Source organism: Rhinatrema bivittatum, chromosome 14 (genome assembly GCF_901001135.1).
Source record: "Rhinatrema bivittatum chromosome 14, aRhiBiv1.1, whole genome shotgun sequence".
NCBI classification, from domain to species: domain Eukaryota; kingdom Metazoa; phylum Chordata; class Amphibia; order Gymnophiona; family Rhinatrematidae; genus Rhinatrema; species Rhinatrema bivittatum.
Genome location: NC_042628.1, coordinates 3,806,686 through 3,825,762, shown reverse-complemented (window position 1 = coordinate 3,825,762; position 19,077 = coordinate 3,806,686). Strand labels below are relative to the sequence as shown.

Genomic DNA, 19,077 nt, shown 5'->3' with positions numbered 1-19,077 from the left:
CTAACATTAGCTGCTCTTGCTACCAGGGAATGTGAGTAATTTCAATGGAATTTCTCATCTTCATAAGGCATAGGAAGTTTTAGGTCTCGATTAAATCCTTTAAATGCCTAAACTGCTTGAAAGGAGACAGGATGGCCCCTGATTTCTTAAAATGATGCCATAATCGTAGTTTACACCATGCATACTGACTGGATTATGGGAAAAATGTTGATGCTATGAACCTCTCCATTACATTGTGACATCGAACAAATTCTAATAGTTTAACTGAGGATGTGCTTACAATTTTAAATCCCTTTGGTTGATGGCTTTCATACATTTATTTCTAAACCATCAGGAAGGGCAATGCAAAAGAAGGCATCATTGAACATTCAATTATGTACTTTCCTCCAATCAGCTCTCATTCTTTCTACAGAGTCAACACATTTTGCATGGCTTACGATCTTCTTGCCAACAAGACTACTGACATCTATCAGCTTTACATCAGGAATTACCTGCTTCAACAGGCTTCTGGCACAGGTCAGTCCCAAAGATTGCTGACTAATATGGAGGCACACCTTCACACTTCCCCTCTGCTGTATTTCCACTGTCAGTACAAGGGTGTATTTTCTCAAGAAGAATACAATCCCAACCAGGTGTGGCTAAAAAATGCATGCTTGACTTTACTCCTCCTATTTGACGGGTTAGTCTTCCAACAGCAACCTTTATTTACATGAACAAACTACATCCCAATAAAGTAAGGTTGTACATTTCAGCTCTTCAGTAACCTTTCTGCAATGGGAGTAGCTACAATACTCTGAATATTTCTTGCCATTTGCGCAGAATCATTTTAATTAAAACATATACTGTATTTCATATCTCTCTCTTACAGGAATTGCTTGCGATACCTCAAATTATACAACATGGGTTGACGTTAATCTTTGCAGATTCATGCAGCTTGCCACAGTAAATGATCTCGTCATGTTCAACAAGAACCTAAGCAAGGTAAGGAAGAGGTTTTTGTTTCCTAGAACATGAAGTTTTGACTCAACCTACAAACATTATAGAACATCTCTGTACATTACTCTGCAAGCCTAATTCTGAAAACCAAAGGCAGACTACTCATTCTCTGGTTTCTTTCTAAGAGAGGGGAAAAATGTATTCTGATGAAAGGAGGTATTAAATTGTCTCTCTCTCTTCTCTAAACGTTTAGGAGAACATGACTGCAGAGGAAACAGCGGTACTCTTGACCAACCCGCAAGTCATCTCTAATTCCAGCATGTTACAGGAAATCCTTCACCATCTTGATAAAGAAAATATCAGCCTTTATTTGGAAGCTTTCACAGCTGCTGCTATAAAGGTAAATTAAAGATGAGAGTGCTTCGATTGGATCATTGTCGCATACGAGTTTGCTCCCAGTGTGAATTTTAACAATACAAACAGCACTTCATTACTTTGGGAGTTGAAAATGGTTTCGTGTAATCAATTAATTCTTTTAATGAATCTCTATAGAAAATTAGAAACCAAGCTTTCTTTTGAGAAGATCTTCTACACTAATTTGAATAGATTATGTTATTTCAATTTCTCTCCCGGGTCTGCAAAAGGCATAAGAACCATGGACTAAATGCTAAATACCAAGGTCTTTTACTTGAGAGACTTTCCTTATCTTTCCTCTTAGGCCAATTTGACGGACACACAAGCAACTACTGTAAAAGAAGCGATGTTCAATGCTGTTTTCGAGGCAATCAGTTCCAACTTCTCATCTTTAACTTCGGACAATTGTCAATCATTATTCGGGAAGGACTTGCTTCCTTTGCTTCCCTATATTCAGGAAAATCATATACAACAACTGCCTACTGACATTAGCTGCTCTTGCTACCAGGGAATGTGAGTAATTTCAATGGAATTTCTCATCTTCATAAGGCATAGGAAGTTTTAGGTCTCGATTAAATTCTTTAAATGCCTAAACTGCTTGAAAGGAGACAGGATGGCCCCTGATTTCTTAAAATGATGCCATAATCGTAGTTTACACCATGCATACTGACTGGATTATGGGAAAAATGTTGATGCTATGAACCTCTCCATTACATTGTGACATCGAACAAATTCTAATAGTTTAACTGAGGATGTGCTTACAATTTTAAATCCCTTTGGTTGATGGCTTTCATACATTTATTTCTAAACCATCAGGAAGGGCAATGCAAAAGAAGGCATCATTGAACATTCAATTATGTACTTTCCTCCAATCAGCTCTCATTCTTTCTACAGAGTCAACACATTTTGCATGGCTTACGATCTTCTTGCCAACAAGACTACTGACATCTATCAGCTTTACATCAGGAATTACCTGCTTCAACAGGCTTCTGGCACAGGTCAGTCCCAAAGATTGCTGACTAATATGGAGGCATACCTTCACACTTCCCCTCTGTTGTATTTCCACTGTCAGTACAAGGGTGTATTTTCTCAAGAAGAATACAATCCCAACCAGGTGTGGCTAAAAAATGCATGCTTGACTTTACTCCTCCTATTTGACGGGTTAGTCTTCCAACAGCAACTTTTATTTACATGAACAAACCACATTTATTATTTTATTTATTTACGGGTTTTTTATATACCGAGGCACGTTTGCAAAACATCACCTCGGTTCACAATGTAACATAACTGAGCAACAGGCTTTACAATAATAACGTTTTTTTAACAGGGAGGGGGTAAACATGGACAGGAGTAGATGATATGAGAATTATATACAAATATACATGTTGGTTTTCACAAGGGCGTTCATCAATGTAATAAGGGTAATTAGCAGGGGAAAGTAATAAGGGAGGGGAGGGGGAGTATATTCACAGTGGGTGGGAGGGGGAAGAGTAGGTAGAAAGGGCAAGAGTCAGTCGGGGGGTCATGTCGCATCTTTGGGAGGAGTCAATTCGTTAGTCCGGGTACGCTAGTTTGAACAGCCATGTTTTAAGATTGTGCTTGAATTTTTTGTGGCAAGGTTCCTGGCGTAGTTGGGAAGGCATTTTATTCCAGTGGGCAGTGCCTGTAAAGATGAATGATCGCTCTCTGAAGGTGGTGTGTTTCATGAGCTTAGGAGAGGGAGTCTGAAGTTTGGCCTGGTGATGCGTTCTTGTGGGTCTGGTCGGAGTGTGAAGCAGGAGATGTTCTGGGAACCATTGCATGTCATGGTTATGAATGGCTTTGTGTATGAGCGTGAGTACTTTATATACTATCCTGGAGGTTACAGGGAGCCAGTGTAGTGATTGGAGGACGGGAGTGATGTGTTCGTGACGGTGAGTATTGGTAAGGATGCGTGCAGCAGCATTTTGTAATAACTGTAGTGGTTGTAGAGTACTTTTTGGTAAGCCTAGGAGAATAGCGTTGCAATAATCAATTTTGGACAGGATCATAGCTTGCAGTACTGTGCGGAAGTCAGAGGAATGAAGAAGAGGTTTGATTCTCTTCAAGGTGTGGAGTTTGAAGAATCCGCTTTTTATGGTGGCCGAAATGAATTTTTTGAGGTTAAATGAAGTAAGGTTGTACATTTCAGCTCTTCAGTAACCTTTCTGCAATGGGAGTAGCTACAATGCTCTGAATATTTCTTGCCATTTGCGCAGAATCATTTTAATTAAAACATATACTGTATTTCATATCTCTCTCTTACAGGAATTGCTTGCGATACCTCAAATTATACAACATGGGTTGACGTTAATCTTTGCAGATTCATGCAGCTTGCCACAGTAAATGATCTCGTCATGTTCAACAAGAACCTAAGCAAGGTAAGGAAGAGGTTTTTGTTTCCTAGAACATGAAGTTTTGACTCAACCTACAAACATTATAGAACATCTCTGTACATTACTCTGCAAGCCTAATTCTGAAAACCAAAGGCAGGCTAGTCATTCTCTGGTTTCTTTCTAAGAGAGGGGAAAAATGTATTCTGATGAAAGGAGGTAATAAATTCCCTTTCTCTCTTCTCTAAACTTTTAGGAGAACATGACTGCAGAGGAAACAGCGGTACTCTTGACCAACCCGCAAGTCATCTCTAATTCCAGCATGTTACAGGAAATCCTTCACCATCTTGATAAAGAAAATATCAGCCTTTATTTGGAAGCTTTCACAGCTGCTGCTATAAAGGTAAATTAAAGATGAGAGTGCTTCGATTGGATCATTGTCGCATACGAGTTTGCTCCCAGTGTGAATTTTAACAATACAAACAGCACTTCATTACTTTGGGAGTTGAAAATGGTTTCATGTAATCAATTAATTCTTTTAATGAATCTCTATAGAAAATTAGAAACCAAGCTTTCTTTTGAGAAGATCTTCTACACTAATTTGAATAGATTATGTTATTTCAATTTCTCTCCCGTCTCTGCAGAAGGCATAAGAACCATGGACTAAATGCTAAATACCAAGGTCTTTTACTTGAGAGACTTTCCTTATCTTTCCTCTTAGGCCAATTTGACGGACACACAAGCAACTACTGTAAAAGAAGCGATGTTCAATGCTGTTTTCGAGGCAATCATTTCCAACTTCTCATCTTTAACTTCGGACAATTGTCAATCATTATTCGGGAAGGACTTGCTTCCTTTGCTTCCCTATATTCAGGAAAATCATATACAACAACTGCCTACTAACATTAGCTGCTCTTGCTACCAGGGAATGTGAGTAATTTCAATGGAATTTCTCATCTTCATAAGGCATAGGAAGTTTTAGGTCTCGATTAAATCCTTTAAATGCCTAAACTGCTTGAAAGGAGACAGGATGGCCCCTGATTTCTTAAAATGATGCCATAATCGTAGTTTACACCATGCATACTGACTGGATTATGGGAAAAATGTTGATGCTATGAACCTCTCCATTACATTGTGACATCGAACAAATTCTAATAGTTTAACTGAGGATGTGCTTACAATTTTAAATCCCTTTGGTTGATGGCTTTCATACATTTATTTCTAAACCATCAGGAAGGGCAATGCAAAAGAAGGCATCATTGAACATTCAATTAAGTACTTTCCTCCAATCAGCTCTCATTCTTTCTACAGAGTCAACACATTTTGCATGGCTTACGATCTTCTTGCCAACAAGACTACTGACATCTATCAGCTTTACATCAGGAATTACCTGCTTCAACAGGCTTCTGGCACAGGTCAGTCCCAAAGATTGCTGACTAATATGGAGGCATACCTTCACACTTCCCCTCTGCTGTATTTCCACTGTCAGTACAAGGGTGTATTTTCTCAAGAAGAATACAATCCCAACCAGGTGTGGCTAAAAAATGCATGCTTGACTTTACTCCTCCTATTTGACGGGTTAGTCTTCCAACAGCAACCTTTATTTACATGAACAAACCACATCCCAATGAAGTAAGGTTGTACATTTCAACTCTTCATTAACCTTTCTGCAATGGGAGTAGCTACAATGCTCTGAATATTTCTTGCCATTTGCGCAGAATCATTTTAATTAAAACATATACTGTATTTCATATCTCTCTCTTACAGGAATTGCTTGCGATACCTCAAATTATACAACATGGGTTGACGTTAATCTTTGCAGATTCATGCAGCTTGCCACAGTAAATGATCTCGTCATGTTCAACAAGAACCTAAGCAAGGTAAGGAAGAGGTTTTTGTTTCCTAGAACATGAAGTTTTGACTCAACCTACAAACATTATAGAACATCTCTGTACATTACTCTGCAAGCCTAATTCTGAAAACCAAAGGCAGGCTAGTCATTCTCTGGTTTCTTTCTAAGAGAGGGGAAAAATGTATTCTGATGAAAGGAGGTAATAAATTCTCTCTCTCTCTTCTCTAAACTTTTAGGAGAACATGACTGCAGAGGAAACAGCGGTACTCTTGACCAACCCGCAAGTCATCTCTAATTCCAGCATGTTACAGGAAATCCTTCACCATCTTGATAAAGAAAATATCAGCCTTTATTTGGAAGCTTTCACAGCTGCTGCTATAAAGGTAAATTAAAGATGAGAGTGCTTCGGATTGGATCATTGTCGCATACGAGTTTGCTCCCAGTGTGAATTTTAACAACACAAACAGCACTTCATTACTTTGGGAGTTGAAAATGGTTTCGTGTAATCAATTAATTCTTTTAATGAATCTCTATAGAAAATTAGAAACCAAGCTTTCTTTTGAGAAGATCTTCTACACTAATTTGAATAGATTATGTTATTTCAATTTCTCTCCCGGGTCTGCAGAAGGCATAAGAACCATGGACTAAATGCTAAATACCAAGGTCTTTTACTTGAGAGACTTTCCTTATCTTTCCTCTTAGGCCAATTTGACGGACACACAAGCAACTACTGTAAAAGAAGCGATGTTCAATGCTGTTTTCGAGGCAATCAGTTCCAACTTCTCATCTTTAACTTCGGACAATTGTCAATCATTATTCGGGAAGGACTTGCTTCCTTTGCTTCCCTATATTCAGGAAAATCATATACAACAACTGCCTACTAACATTAGCTGCTCTTGCTACCAGGGAATGTGAGTAATTTCAATGGAATTTCTCATCTTCATAAGGCATAGGAAGTTTTAGGTCTCGATTAAATCCTTTAAATGCCTAAACTGCTTGAAAGGAGACAGGATGGCCCCTGATTTCTTAAAATGATGCCATAATCGTAGTTTACACCATGCATACTGACTGGATTATGGGAAAAATGTTGATGCTATGAACCTCTCCATTACATTGTGACATCGAACAAATTCTAATAGTTTAACTGAGGATGTGCTTACAATTTTAAATCCCTTTGGTTGATGGCTTTCATACATTTATTTCTAAACCATCAGGAAGGGCAATGCAAAAGAAGGCATCATTGAACATTCAATTATGTACTTTCCTCCAATCAGCTCTCATTCTTTCTACAGAGTCAACACATTTTGCATGGCTTACGATCTTCTTGCCAACAAGACTACTGACATCTATCAGCTTTACATCAGGAATTACCTGCTTCAACAGGCTTCTGGCACAGGTCAGTCCCAAAGATTGCTGACTAATATGGAGGCATACCTTCACACTTCCCCTCTGCTGTATTTCCACTGTCAGTACAAGTGTGTATTTTCTCAAGAAGAATACAATCCCAACCAGGTGTGGCTAAAAAATGCATGCTTGACTTTACTATTCCTATTTGACGGGTTAGTCTTCCAACAGCAACTTTTATTTACATGAACAAACCACATCCCAATGAAGTAAGGTTGTACATTTCAGCTCTTCAGTAACCTTTCTGCAATGGGAGTAGCTACAATGCTCTGAATATTTCTTGCCATTTGCGCAGAATCATTTTAATTAAAACATATACTGTATTTCATATCTCTCTCTTACAGGAATTGCTTGCGATACCTCAAATTATACAACATGGGTTGACGTTAATCTTTGCAGATTCATGCAGCTTGCCACAGTAAATGATCTCGTCATGTTCAACAAGAACCTAAGCAAGGTAAGGAAGAGGTTTTTGTTTCCTAGAACATGAAGTTTTGACTCAACCTACAAACATTATAGAACATCTCTGTACATTACTCTGCAAGCCTAATTCTGAAAACCAAAGGCAGACTAGTCATTCTCTGGTTTCTTTCTAAGAGAGGGGAAAAATGTATTCTGATGAAAGGAGGTAATAAATTCCCTTTCTCTCTTCTCTAAACTTTTAGGAGAACATGACTGCAGAGGAAACAGCGGTACTCTTGACCAACCCGCAAGTCATCTCTAATTCCAGCATGTTACAGGAAATCCTTCACCATCTTGATAAAGAAAATATCAGCCTTTATTTGGAAGCTTTCACAGCTGCTGCTATAAAGGTAAATTAAAGATGAGAGTGCTTCGATTGGATCATTGTCGCATACGAGTTTGCTCCCAGTGTGAATTTTAACAATACAAACAGCACTTCATTACTTTGGGAGTTGAAAATGGTTTCGTGTAATCAATTAATTCTTTTAATGAATCTCTATAGAAAATTAGAAACCAAGCTTTCTTTTGAGAAGATCTTCTACACTAATTTGAATAGATTATGTTATTTCAATTTCTCTCCCGTGTCTGCAGAAGGCATAAGAACCATGGACTAAATGCTAAATACCAAGGTCTTTTACTTGAGAGACTTTCCTTATCTTTCCTCTTAGGCCAATTTGACGGACACACAAGCAACTACTGTAAAAGAAGCGATGTTCAATGCTGTTTTCGAGGCAATCAGTTCCAACTTCTCATCTTTAACTTCGGACAATTGTCAATCATTATTCGGGAAGGACTTGCTTCCTTTGCTTCCCTATATTCAGGAAAATCATATACAACAACTGCCTACTAACATTAGCTGCTCTTGCTACCAGGGAATGTGAGTAATTTCAATGGAATTTCTCATCTTCATAAGGCATAGGAAGTTTTAGGTCTCGATTAAATCCTTTAAATGCCTAAACTGCTTGAAAGGAGACAGGATGGCCCCTGATTTCTTAAAATGATGCCATAATCGTAGTTTACACCATGCATACTGACTGGATTATGGGAAAAATGTTGATGCTATGAACCTCTCCATTACATTGTGACATCGAACAAATTCTAATAGTTTAACTGAGGATGTGCTTACAATTTTAAATCCCTTTGGTTGATGGCTTTCATACATTTATTTCTAAACCATCAGGAAGGGCAATGCAAAAGAAGGCATCATTGAACATTCAATTAAGTACTTTCCTCCAATCAGCTCTCATTCTTTCTACAGAGTCAACACATTTTGCATGGCTTACGATCTTCTTGCCAACAAGACTACTGACATCTATCAGCTTTACATCAGGAATTACCTGCTTCAACAGGCTTCTGGCACAGGTCAGTCCCAAAGATTGCTGACTAATATGGAGGCATACCTTCACACTTCCCCTCTGCTGTATTTCCACTGTCAGTACAAGGGTGTATTTTCTCAAGAAGAATACAATCCCAACCAGGTGTGGCTAAAAAATGCATGCTTGACTTTACTCCTCCTATTTGACGGGTTAGTCTTCCAACAGCAACCTTTATTTACATGAACAAACCACATCCCAATGAAGTAAGGTTGTACATTTCAGCTCTTCAGTAACCTTTCTGAAATGGGAGTAGCTACAATGCTCTGAATATTTCTTGCCATTTGCGCAGAATCATTTTAATTAAAACATATACTGTATTTCATATCTCTCTCTTACAGGAATTGCTTGCGATACCTCAAATTATACAACATGGGTTGACGTTAATCTTTGCAGATTCATGCAGCTTGCCACAGTAAATGATCTCGTCATGTTCAACAAGAACCTAAGCAAGGTAAGGAAGAGGTTTTTGTTTCCTAGAACATGAAGTTTTGACTCAACCTACAAACATTATAGAACATCTCTGTACATTACTCTGCAAGCCTAATTCTGAAAACCAAAGGCAGGACTAGTCATTCTCTGGTTTCTTTCTAAGAGAGGGGAAAAATGTATTCTGATGAAAGGAGGTAATAAATTCCCTTTCTCTCTTCTCTAAACTTTTAGGAGAACATGACTGCAGAGGAAACAGCGGTACTCTTGACCAACCCGCAAGTCATCTCTAATTCCAGCATGTTACAGGAAATCCTTCACCATCTTGATAAAGAAAATATCAGCCTTTATTTGGAAGCTTTCACAGCTGCTGCTATAAAGGTAAATTAAAGATGAGAGTGCTTCGATTGGATCATTGTCGCATACGAGTTTGCTCCCAGTGTGAATTTTAACAACACAAACAGCACTTCATTACTTTGGGAGTTGAAAATGGTTTCGTGTAATCAATTAATTCTTTTAATGAATCTCTATAGAAAATTAGAAACCAAGCTTTCTTTTGAGAAGATCTTCTACACTAATTTGAATAGATTATGTTATTTCAATTTCTCTCCCGTGTCTGCAGAAGGCATAAGAACCATGGACTAAATGCTAAATACCAAGGTCTTTTACTTGAGAGACTTTCCTTATCTTTCCTCTTAGGCCAATTTGACGGACACACAAGCAACTACTGTAAAAGAAGCGATGTTCAATGCTGTTTTCGAGGCAATCAGTTCCAACTTCTCATCTTTAACTTCGGACAATTGTCAATCATTATTCGGGAAGGACTTGCTTCCTTTGCTTCCCTATATTCAGGAAAATCATATACAACAACTGCCTACTAACATTAGCTGCTCTTGCTACCAGGGAATGTGAGTAATTTCAATGGAATTTTTCATCTTCATAAGGCATAGGAAGTTTTAGGTCTCGATTAAATCCTTTAAATGCCTAAACTGCTTGAAAGGAGACAGGATGGCCCCTAATTTCTTAAAATGATGCCATAATCGTAGTTTACACCATGCATACTGACTGGATTATGGGAAAAATGTTGATGCTATGAAACTCTCCATTACATTGTGACATCGAACAAATTCTAATAGTTTAACTGAGGATGTGCTTACAATTTTAAATCCCTTTGGTTGATGGCTTTCATACATTTATTTCTAAACCATCAGGAAGGGCAATGCAAAAGAAGGCATCATTGAACATTCAATTAAGTACTTTCCTCCAATCAGCTCTCATTCTTTCTACAGAGTCAACACATTTTGCATGGCTTACGATCTTCTTGCCAACAAGACTACTGACATCTATCAGCTTTACATCAGGAATTACCTGCTTCAACAGGCTTCTGGCACCGGTCAGTCCCAAAGATTGCTGACTAATATGGAGGCATACCTTCACACTTCCCCTCTGCTGTATTTCCACTGTCAGTACAAGGGTGTATTTTCTCAAGAAGAATACAATCCCAACCAGGTGTGGCTAAAAAATGCATGCTTGACTTTACTCCTCCTATTTGACGGGTTAGTCTTCCAACAGCAACCTTTATTTACATGAACAAACTACATCCCAATGAAGTAAGGTTGTACATTTCAGCTCTTCAGTAACCTTTCTGCAATGGGAGTAGCTACAATGCTCTGAATATTTCTTGCCATTTGCGCAGAATCATTTTAATTAAAACATATACTGTATTTCATATCTCTCTCTTACAGGAATTGCTTGCGATACCTCAAATTATACAACATGGGTTGACGTTAATCTTTGCAGATTCATGCAGCTTGCCACAGTAAATGATCTCGTCATGTTCAACAAGAACCTAAGCAAGGTAAGGAAGAGGTTTTTGTTTCCTAGAACATGAAGTTTTGACTCAACCTACAAACATTATAGAACATCTCTGTACATTACTCTGCAAGCCTAATTCTGAAAACCAAAGGCAGACTAGTCATTCTCTGGTTTCTTTCTAAGAGAGGGGAAAAATGTATTCTGATGAAAGGAGGTAATAAATTCCCTTTCTCTCTTCTCTAAACTTTTAGGAGAACATGACTGCAGAGGAAACAGCGGTACTCTTGACCAACCCGCAAGTCATCTCTAATTCCAGCATGTTACAGGAAATCCTTCACCATCTTGATAAAGAAAATATCAGCCTTTATTTGGAAGCTTTCACAGCTGCTGCTATAAAGGTAAATTAAAGATGAGAGTGCTTCGATTGGATCATTGTCGCATAAGAGTTTGCTCCCAGTGTGAATTTTAACAACACAAACAGCACTTCATTACTTTGGGAGTTGAAAATGGTTTCATGTAATCAATTAATTCTTTTAATGAATCTCTATAGAAAATTAGAAACCAAGCTTTCTTTTGAGAAGATCTTCTACACTAATTTGAATAGATTATGTTATTTCAATTTCTCTCCTGTGTCTGCAGAAGGCATAAGAACCATGGACTAAATGCTAAATACCAAGGTCTTTTACTTGAGAGACTTTCCTTATCTTTCCTCTTAGGCCAATTTGACGGACACACAAGCAACTACTGTAAAAGAAGCGATGTTCAATGCTGTTTTCGAGGCAATCAGTTCCAACTTCTCATCTTTAACTTCGGACAATTGTCAATCATTATTCGGGAAGGACTTGCTTCCTTTGCTTCCCTATATTCAGGAAAATCATATACAACAACTGCCTACTAACATTAGCTGCTCTTGCTACCAGGGAATGTGAGTAATTTCAATGGAATTTCTCATCTTCATAAGGCATAGGAAGTTTTAGGTCTCGATTAAATCCTTTAAATGCCTAAACTGCTTGAAAGGAGACAGGATGGCCCCTGATTTCTTAAAATGATGCCATAATCGTAGTTTACACCATGCATACTGACTGGATTATGGGAAAAATGTTGATGCTATGAACCTCTCCATTACATTGTGACATCGAACAAATTCTAATAGTTTAACTGAGGATGTGCTTACAATTTTAAATCCCTTTGGTTGATGGCTTTCATACATTTATTTCTAAACCATCAGGAAGGGCAATGCAAAAGAAGGCATCATTGAACATTCAATTATGTACTTTTCTCCAATCAGCTCTCATTCTTTCTACAGAGTCAACACATTTTGCATGGCTTACGATCTTCTTGCCAACAAGACTACTGACATCTATCAGCTTTTCATCAGGAATTACCTGCTTCAACAGGCTTCTGGCACAGGTCAGTCCCAAAAATTGCTGACTAATATGGAGGCATACCTTCACACTTCCCCTCTGCTGTATTTCCACTGTCAGTACAAGGGTGTATTTTCTCAAGAAGAATACAATCCCAACCAGGTGTGGCTAAAAAATGCATGCTTGACTTTACTCCTCCTATTTGACGGGTTAGTCTTCCAACAGCAACCTTTATTTACATGAACAAACTACATCCCAATAAAGTAAGGTTGTACATTTCAGCTCTTCAGTAACCTTTCTGCAATGGGAGTAGCTACAATGCTCTGAATATTTCTTGATATTTGCGCAGAATCATTTTAATTAAAACATATACTGTATTTCATATCTCTCTCTTACAGGAATTGCTTGCGATACCTCAAATTATACAACATGGGTTGACGTTAATCTTTGCAGATTCATGCAGCTTGCCACAGTAAATGATCTCGTCATGTTCAACAAGAACCTAAGCAAGGTAAGGAAGAGGTTTTTGTTTCCTAGAACATGAAGTTTTGACTCAACCTACAAACATTATAGAACATCTCTGTACATTACTCTGCAAGCCTAATTCTGAAAACCAAAGGCAGGCTAGTCATTCTCTGGCTTCTTTCTAAGAGAGGGGAAAAATGTATTCTGATGAAAGGAGGTAATAAATTCTCTCTCTCTCTTCTCTAAACTTTTAGGAGAACATGACTGCAGAGGAAACAGCGGTACTCTTGACCAACCCGCAAGTCATCTCTAATTCCAGCATGTTACAGGAAATCCTTCACCATCTTGATAAAGAAAATATCAGCCTTTATTTGGAAGCTTTCACAGCTGCTGCTATAAAGGTAAATTAAAGATGAGAGTGCTTGGATTGGATCATTGTCGCATACGAGTTTGCTCCCAGTGTGAATTTTAACAACACAAACAGCACTTCATTACTTTGGGAGTTGAAAATGGTTTCGTGTAATCAATTAATTCTTTTAATGAATCTCTATAGAAAATTAGAAACCAAGCTTTCTTTTGAGAAGATCTTCTACACTAATTTGAATAGATTATGTTATTTCAATTTCTCTCCCGGGTCTGCAGAAGGCATAAGAACCATGGACTAAATGCTAAATACCAAGGTCTTTTACTTGAGAGACTTTCCTTATCTTTCCTCTTAGGCCAATTTGACGGACACACAAGCAACTACTGTAAAAGAAGCGATGTTCAATGCTGTTTTCGAGGCAATCAGTTCCAACTTCTCATCTTTAACTTCGGACAATTGTCAATCATTATTCGGGAAGGACTTGCTTCCTTTGCTTCCCTATATTCAGGAAAATCATATACAACAACTGCCTACTAACATTAGCTGCTCTTGCTACCAGGGAATGTGAGTAATTTCAATGGAATTTCTCATCTTCATAAGGCATAGGAAGTTTTAGGTCTCGATTAAATCCTTTAAATGCCTAAACTGCTTGAAAGGAGACAGGATGGCCCCTGATTTCTTAAAATGATGCCATAATCGTAGTTTACACCATGCATACTGACTGGATTATGGGAAAAATGTTGATGCTATGAACCTCTCCATTACATTGTGACATCGAACAAATTCTAATAGTTTAACTGAGGATGTGCTTACAATTTTAAATCCCTTTGGTTGATGGCTTTCATACATTTATTTCTAAACCATCAGGAAGGGCAATGCAAAAGAAGGCATCATTGAACATTCAATTAAGTACTTTCCTCCAATCAGCTCTCATTCTTTCTACAGAGTCAACACATTTTGCATGGCTTACGATCTTCTTGCCAACAAGACTACTGACATCTATCAGCTTTTCATCAGGAATTACCTGCTTCAACAGGCTTCTGGCACAGGTCAGTCCCAAAAATTGCTGACTAATATGGAGGCATACCTTCACACTTCCCCTCTGCTGTATTTCCACTGTCAGTACAAGGGTGTATTTTCTCAAGAAGAATACAATCCCAACCAGGTGTGGCTAAAAAATGCATGCTTGACTTTACTCCTCCTATTTGAAGGGTTAGTCTTCCAACAGCAACCTTTATTTACATGAACAAACTACATCCCAATAAAGTAAGGTTGTACATTTCAGCTCTTCAGTAACCTTTCTGCAATGGGAGTAGCTACAATGCTCTGAATATTTCTTGCCATTTGCGCAGAATCATTTTAATTAAAACATATACTGTATTTCATATCTCTCTCTTACAGGAATTGCTTGCGATACCTCAAATTATACAACATGGGTTGACGTTAATCTTTGCAGATTCATGCAGCTTGCCACAGTAAATGATCTCGTCATGTTCAACAAGAACCTAAGCAAGGTAAGGAAGAGGTTTTTGTTTCCTAGAACATGAAGTTTTGACTCAACCTACAAACATTATAGAACATCTCTGTACATTACTCTGCAAGCCTAATTCTGAAAACCAAAGGCAGGCTAGTCATTCTCTGGCTTCTTTCTAAGAGAGGGGAAAAATGAATTCTGATGAAAGGAGGTAATAAATTCTCTCTCTCTCTTCTCTAAACTTTTAGGAGAACATGACTGCAGAGGAAACAGCGGTACTCTTGACCAACCCGCAAGTCATCTCTAATTCCAGCATGTTACAGGAAATCCTTCACCATCTTGATAAAGAAAATATCAGCCTTTATTTGGAAGCTTTCACAGCTGCTGCTATAAAGGTAAATTAAAGATGAGAGTGCTTCGATTGGATCATTGTCGCATACGAGTTTGCTCCCAGTGTGAATTTTAACAACACAAACAGCACTTCATTACTTTGGGAGTTGAAAATGGTTTCGTGTAATCAATTAATTCTTTTAATGAATCTCTATAGAAAATTAGAAACCAAGCTTTCTTTTGAGAAGATCTTCTACACTAATTTGAATAGATTATGTTATTTCAATTTCTCTCCCGTGTCTGCAGAAGGCATAAGAACCATGGACTAAATGCTAAATACCAAGGTCTTTTACTTGAGAGACTTTCCTTATCTTTCCTCTTAGGCCAATTTGACGGACACACAAGCAACTACTGTAAAAGAAGCGATGTTCAATGCTGTTTTCGAGGCAATCAGTTCCAACTTCTCATCTTTAACTTCGGACAATTGTCAATCATTATTCGGGAAGGACTTGCTTCCTTTGCTTCCCTATATTCAGGAAAATCATATACAACAACTGCCTACTAACATTAGCTGCTCTTGCTACCAGGGAATGTGAGTAATTTCAATGGAATTTCTCATCTTCATAAGGCATAGGAAGTTTTAGGTCTCGATTAAATCCTTTAAATGCCTAAACTGCTTGAAAGGAGACAGGATGGCCCCTGATTTCTTAAAATGATGCCATAATCGTAGTTTACACCATGCATACTGACTGGATTATGGGAAAAATGTTGATGCTATGAACCTCTCCATTACATTGTGACATCGAACAAATTCTAATAGTTTAACTGAGGATGTGCTTACAATTTTAAATCCCTTTGGTTGATGGCTTTCATACATTTATTTCTAAACCATCAGGAAGGGCAATGCAAAAGAAGGCATCATTGAACATTCAATTATGTACTTTCCTCCAATCAGCTCTCATTCTTTCTACAGAGTCAACACATTTTGCATGGCTTACGATGTTCTTGCCAACAAGACTACTGACATCTATCAGCTTTACATCAGGAATTACCTGCTTCAACAGGCTTCTGGCACAGGTCAGTCCCAAAGATTGCTGACTAATATGGAGGCATACCTTCACACTTCCCCTCTGTTGTATTTCCACTGTCAGTACAAGGGTGTATTTTCTCAAAAAGAATACAATCCCAACCAGGTGTGGCTAAAAAATGCATGCTTGACTTTACTCCTCCTATTTGACGGGTTAGTCTTCCAACAGCAACCTTTATTTACATGAACAAACTACATCCCAATGAAGTAAGGTTGTACATTTCAGCTCTTCAGTAACCTTTCTGCAATGGGAGTAGCTACAATGCTCTGAATATTTCTTGCCATTTGCGCAGAATCATTTTAATTAAAACATATACTGTATTTCATATCTCTCTCTTACAGGAATTGCTTGCGATACCTCAAATTATACAACATGGGTTGACGTTAATCTTTGCAGATTCATGCAGCTTGCCACAGTAAATGATCTCGTCATGTTCAACAAGAACCTAAGCAAGGTAAGGAAGAGGTTTTTGTTTCCTAGAACATGAAGTTTTGACTCAACCTACAAACATTATAGAACATCTCTGTACATTACTCTGCAAGCCTAATTCTGAAAACCAAAGGCAGGCTACTCATTCTCTGGTTTCTTTCTAAGAGAGGGGAAAAATGTATTCTGATGAAAGGAGGTAATAAATTCCCTTTCTCTCTTCTCTAAACCTTTAGGAGAACATGACTGCAGAGGAAACAGCGGTACTCTTGACCAACCCGCAAGTCATCTCTAATTCCAGCATGTTACAGGAAATCCTTCACCATCTTGATAAAGAAAATATCAGCCTTTATTTGGAAGCTTTCACAGCTGCTGCTATAAAGGTAAATTAAAGATGAGAGTGCTTCGATTGGATCATTGTCGCATACGAGTTTGCTCCCAGTGTGAATTTTAACAATACAAACAGCACTTCATTACTTTGGGAGTTGAAAATGGTTTCGTGTAATCAATTAATTCTTTTAATGAATCTCTATAGAAAATTAGAAACCAAGCTTTCTTTTGAGAAGATCTTCTACACTAATTTGAATAGATTATGTTATTTCAATTTCTCTCCCGTCTCTGCAGAAGGCATAAGAACCATGGACTAAATGCTAAATACCAAGGTCTTTTACTTGAGAGACTTTCCTTATCTTTCCTCTTAGGCCAATTTGACGGACACACAAGCAACTACTGTAAAAGAAGCGATGTTCAATGCTGTTTTCGAGGCAATCAGTTCCAACTTCTCATCTTTAACTTCGGACAATTGTCAATCATTATTCGGGAAGGACTTGCTTCCTTTGCTTCCCTATATTCAGGAAAATCATATACAACAACTGCCTACTAACATTAGCTGCTCTTGCTACCAGGGAATGTGAGTAATTTCAATGGAATTTCTCATCTTCATAAGGCATAGGAAGTTTTAGGTCTCGATTAAATCCTTTAAATGCCTAAACTGCTTGAAAGGAGACAGGATGGCCCCTGATTTCTTAAAATGATGCCATAATCGTAGTTTACACCATGCATACTGACTGGATTATGGGAAAAATGTTGATGCTATGAACCGTCTCCATTACATTGTGACATTGAACAAATTCTAATAGTTTAACTGAGGATGTGCTTACAATTTTAAATCCCTTTGGTTGATGGCTTTCATACATTTATTTCTAAACCATCAGGAAGGGCAATGCAAAAGAAGGCATCATTGAACATTCAAATAAGTACTTTCCTCCAATCAGCTCTCATTCTTTCTACAGAGTCAACACATTTTGCATGGCTTACGATCTTCTTGCCAACAAGACTACTGACATCTATCAGCTTTACATCAGGAATTACCTGCTTCAACAGGCTTCTGGCACAGGTCAGTCCCAAAGATTGCTGACTAATATGGAGGCATACCTTCACACTTCCCCTCTGTTGTATTTCCACTGTCAGTACAAGGGTGTATTTTCTCAAGAAGAATACAATCCCAACCAGGTGTGGCTAAAAAATGCATGCTTGACTTTACTCCTCCTATTTGACGGGTTAGTCTTCCAACAGCAACTTTTATTTACATGAACAAACCACATCCCAATGAAGTAAGGTTGTACATTTCAGCTCTTCAGTAACCTTTCTGCAATGGGAGTAGCTACAATGCTCTGAATATTTCTTGCCATTTGCGCAGAATCATTTTAATTAAAACATATACTGTATTTCATATCTCTCTCTTACAGGAATTGCTTGCGATACCTCAAATTATACAACATGGGTTGACGTTAATCTTTGCAGATTCATGCAGCTTGCCACAGTAAATGATCTCGTCATGTTCAACAAGAACCTAAGCAAGGTAAGGAAGAGGTTTTTGTTTCCTAGAACATGAAGTTTTGACTCAACCTACAAACATTATAGAACATCTCTGTACATTACTCTGCAAGCCTAATTCTGAAAACCAAAGGCAGGCTACTCATTCTCTGGTTTCTTTCTAAGAGAGGGGAAAAATGTATTCTGATGAAAGGAGGTAATAAATTCCCTTTCTCTCTTCTCTAAACTTTTAGGAGAACATGACTGCAGAGGAAACAGCGGTACTCTTGACCAACCCGCAAGTCATCTCTAATTCCAGCATGTTACAGGAAATCCTTCACCATCTTGATAAAGAAAATATCAGCCTTTATTTGGAAGCTTTCACAGCTGCTGCTATAAAGGTAAATTAAAGATGAGAGTGCTTGGATTGGATCATTGTCGCATACGAGTTTGCTCCCAGTGTGAATTTTAACAATACAAACAGCACTTCATTACTTTGGGAGTTGAAAATGGTTTCGTGTAATCAATTAATTCTTTTAATGAATCTCTATAGAAAATTAGAAACCAAGCTTACTTTTGAGAAGATCTTCTACACTAATTTGAATAGATTATGTTATTTCAATTTCTCTCCCGTCTCTGCAGAAGGCATAAGAACCATGGACTAAATGCTAAATACCAAGGTCTTTTACTTGAGAGACTTTCCTTATCTTTCCTC

General features: G+C 38.0%; 2 protein-coding genes across 2 annotated transcripts in view; both read left to right on the top strand.

Moving 5' to 3' along the window:
• Window positions 1–7: 7 nt before the first annotated feature.
• Window positions 8–10,811, top strand: LOC115076083. The gene is made up of 22 exons (XM_029577200.1): window positions 8–31; window positions 413–516; window positions 869–981; window positions 1,190–1,336; window positions 1,655–1,863; window positions 2,245–2,348; window positions 3,637–3,749; window positions 3,958–4,104; window positions 4,423–4,631; window positions 5,013–5,116; window positions 5,469–5,581; window positions 5,790–5,936; window positions 6,256–6,464; window positions 6,846–6,949; window positions 7,302–7,414; window positions 7,623–7,769; window positions 8,088–8,296; window positions 8,678–8,781; window positions 9,134–9,246; window positions 9,456–9,602; window positions 9,921–10,129; window positions 10,511–10,811. The coding sequence occupies exons 2-22, from the start codon at window positions 429–431 to the stop codon at window positions 10,809–10,811; spliced, it is 3,150 nt and encodes a 1,049-aa protein (XP_029433060.1). The 5' UTR covers window positions 8–31; window positions 413–428.
• A 157-nt stretch (window positions 10,812–10,968) lies between these two features.
• Window positions 10,969–19,077, top strand: part of LOC115076197 — a 43,384-nt gene continuing 35,275 nt past the window's right edge. The window contains exons 1-18 of the mRNA XM_029577374.1: window positions 10,969–11,079; window positions 11,288–11,434; window positions 11,753–11,961; window positions 12,343–12,446; window positions 12,799–12,911; window positions 13,120–13,266; window positions 13,585–13,793; window positions 14,175–14,278; window positions 14,631–14,743; window positions 14,952–15,098; window positions 15,417–15,625; window positions 16,007–16,110; window positions 16,463–16,575; window positions 16,784–16,930; window positions 17,249–17,457; window positions 17,840–17,943; window positions 18,296–18,408; window positions 18,617–18,763. Coding sequence (XP_029433234.1) covers window positions 11,026–11,079; window positions 11,288–11,434; window positions 11,753–11,961; window positions 12,343–12,446; window positions 12,799–12,911; window positions 13,120–13,266; window positions 13,585–13,793; window positions 14,175–14,278; window positions 14,631–14,743; window positions 14,952–15,098; window positions 15,417–15,625; window positions 16,007–16,110; window positions 16,463–16,575; window positions 16,784–16,930; window positions 17,249–17,457; window positions 17,840–17,943; window positions 18,296–18,408; window positions 18,617–18,763 — 2,493 coding nt within the window. The 5' untranslated portion in view covers window positions 10,969–11,025. The remainder of the gene's footprint in view (window positions 11,080–11,287; window positions 11,435–11,752; window positions 11,962–12,342; window positions 12,447–12,798; window positions 12,912–13,119; window positions 13,267–13,584; window positions 13,794–14,174; window positions 14,279–14,630; window positions 14,744–14,951; window positions 15,099–15,416; window positions 15,626–16,006; window positions 16,111–16,462; window positions 16,576–16,783; window positions 16,931–17,248; window positions 17,458–17,839; window positions 17,944–18,295; window positions 18,409–18,616; window positions 18,764–19,077) is intronic.